Raw genomic sequence first — 1,764 nt, 5'->3', positions numbered from 1 at the left:
TAAATATTTAGAGAAGCCTCAAGGAGCAGATCCTCAAGGGGTTTTGCACATCGTGTCCACTCGAGATCAAGGCATCAAGCATGACAATGGACGCAGAGAGACACAAATGAACCGTCCGCTACATCATTTGTTGATCACTCGCAATTTATTTACCAGTATTACTCTAGCACGAGTAGCAAATACTGTAGTCAGGATGAAGTGCACCTCACACGGTCTACAAAACCTCACGACTGAAAGTAAAACCGCTCGCACTACGGTACCAAATTAAGGACACAAGCAGATGAGATTAACCAGCGGAGCTCATGCGTTGGCTAGCTGCAGATCGAGATCCATGCGCGGCGGACGGCGGTGACGGGGGGCGGACGGATCAGTAGTTGGCCGCCGGCTTGAAGGAGGTGAGCTCGCGGGTGCGTGTCCAGGCCTGCTCGTAGACGACCGCGACGTACGGCGCGCTGGTCCCGGCGCCGTCCACCGCGTCCACGAAGAGGCGGTAGTTCATCCCGGACACGACCTGCTCCTCGCCGCGCGTGACCCGGCGGAACTGCAGCCTGTCGCTGGCCAGCTTGGCGTGCTGCGTGACCGCCCACCCGCCGAGCTCCTGGATGTGCGGATCCGTCACGTCCTCGATGGGTCTCCACCCGCCGACAATCGGGCCGGGGTCGCGGCCGCCCAGGGCGGCGGCGGTGAGGGCGAAGAGGGCGATTAGGAAGAGGGGTTTCGCCATGGGCGGAGATCAGGAACTTGGAGACGAGTCGGTGGGACTGGGGAATGGCGAATGGGAACGGACGGTGTTTTAGAGTGGTGGATTTGTTCGAAACGACTGCGTGCCGTGAGGGGCGGTTTGCGGGCGGGCGCACATGGGTTGTCATCATGCCAATTTATTGAACGGATTTCAGGACCAGCACCCGCCCGTGGGAAGTGGCGACACGGGTCACGGGAAGGAACAAAGACTTTTGTGGCTGAGGACCCCACCGGCCGCACATGCGGCTGTGTGCATACAAGTGGGTAAGACTAGTCACAATGCATAGTACGATTTACACAAAAATAATCTAAAAGTGAAAGAAAAGCATAGACTAAGAGCATCCCCACTCGTTGGCGCTCCCCACGCCTAAATCCGGACGAAACTACCGCCGGATTGGACGAAATTAAGGCGTGGGGAGTACCATATTTCCAGTCGTCCACCCGGAGTTCGGCGGATAGAGTTTAAATTCAAACAAATCGCCGTCCCGCGCTACAAGTACGGCCGATTGATCGGCAAAGGAGCAAAAGGATCGGCCACGGATCGGCGATCGGAGGGAAATTACACGGAGACGAGCTCGTCGGCAGTCCCGGCCGGCACGGCGGTGTCCGACGGACCGGTTCCTCACACGCCGTGGCCGGCAGCGGCCGCGGCGGGCGACGATGAAGCGGCGGCGGTGGACGTCGAAGCGGCCGCGGTCGACGAGGTAGATGGTGAGGTAGACGCGGTAGGAGCCGGCGGAGACGACGTAGTGGCTCGGAGGATGTCGTTGCGGTGGCCCTCGGTACCAATTCCTCGTCTCCTCGTCCATCGGTTCCATGTCGCCGCCGCCCACGAGGAACGCCAAGTCCGTGTTCCTCTTCTTCGCCGCCACCGTCGTCTTCGGCGAGGCGATCCGGGCGCCTTGGTTGGCGAGCATCTCCCGCCACCTGCCGTCGAACTTGTCGTTCCTCCCGTCGGCGTGCGATCTCAAGTCGGCCCGAGCACTTGTCGATCGACGCCCGCATCTCGTCGGCGGGATTGTC

The 1,764-nt window shown here is 60.2% G+C and overlaps 1 protein-coding gene across 1 annotated transcript; it reads right to left on the bottom strand.

Annotated features, from left to right (window-relative positions):
* LOC124698679 (cysteine proteinase inhibitor 8-like) lies at positions 1-831 on the bottom strand. Its single transcript, XM_047231147.1, has one exon. The coding sequence runs from the start codon at positions 722-724 to the stop codon at positions 368-370; it is 357 nt and encodes a 118-aa protein (XP_047087103.1). The 5' UTR covers positions 725-831; the 3' UTR covers positions 1-367.
* Between the last annotated feature and the right edge of the window lie 933 nt (positions 832-1,764).

The sequence above is a fragment of the Lolium rigidum genome, chromosome 3, assembly GCF_022539505.1.
Source record: "Lolium rigidum isolate FL_2022 chromosome 3, APGP_CSIRO_Lrig_0.1, whole genome shotgun sequence".
Classification (NCBI taxonomy): Eukaryota; Viridiplantae; Streptophyta; class Magnoliopsida; order Poales; family Poaceae; genus Lolium; species Lolium rigidum.
Note: the sequence above shows the minus strand (reverse complement) of the source record. Positions and strands in the feature narration are given on the sequence as shown.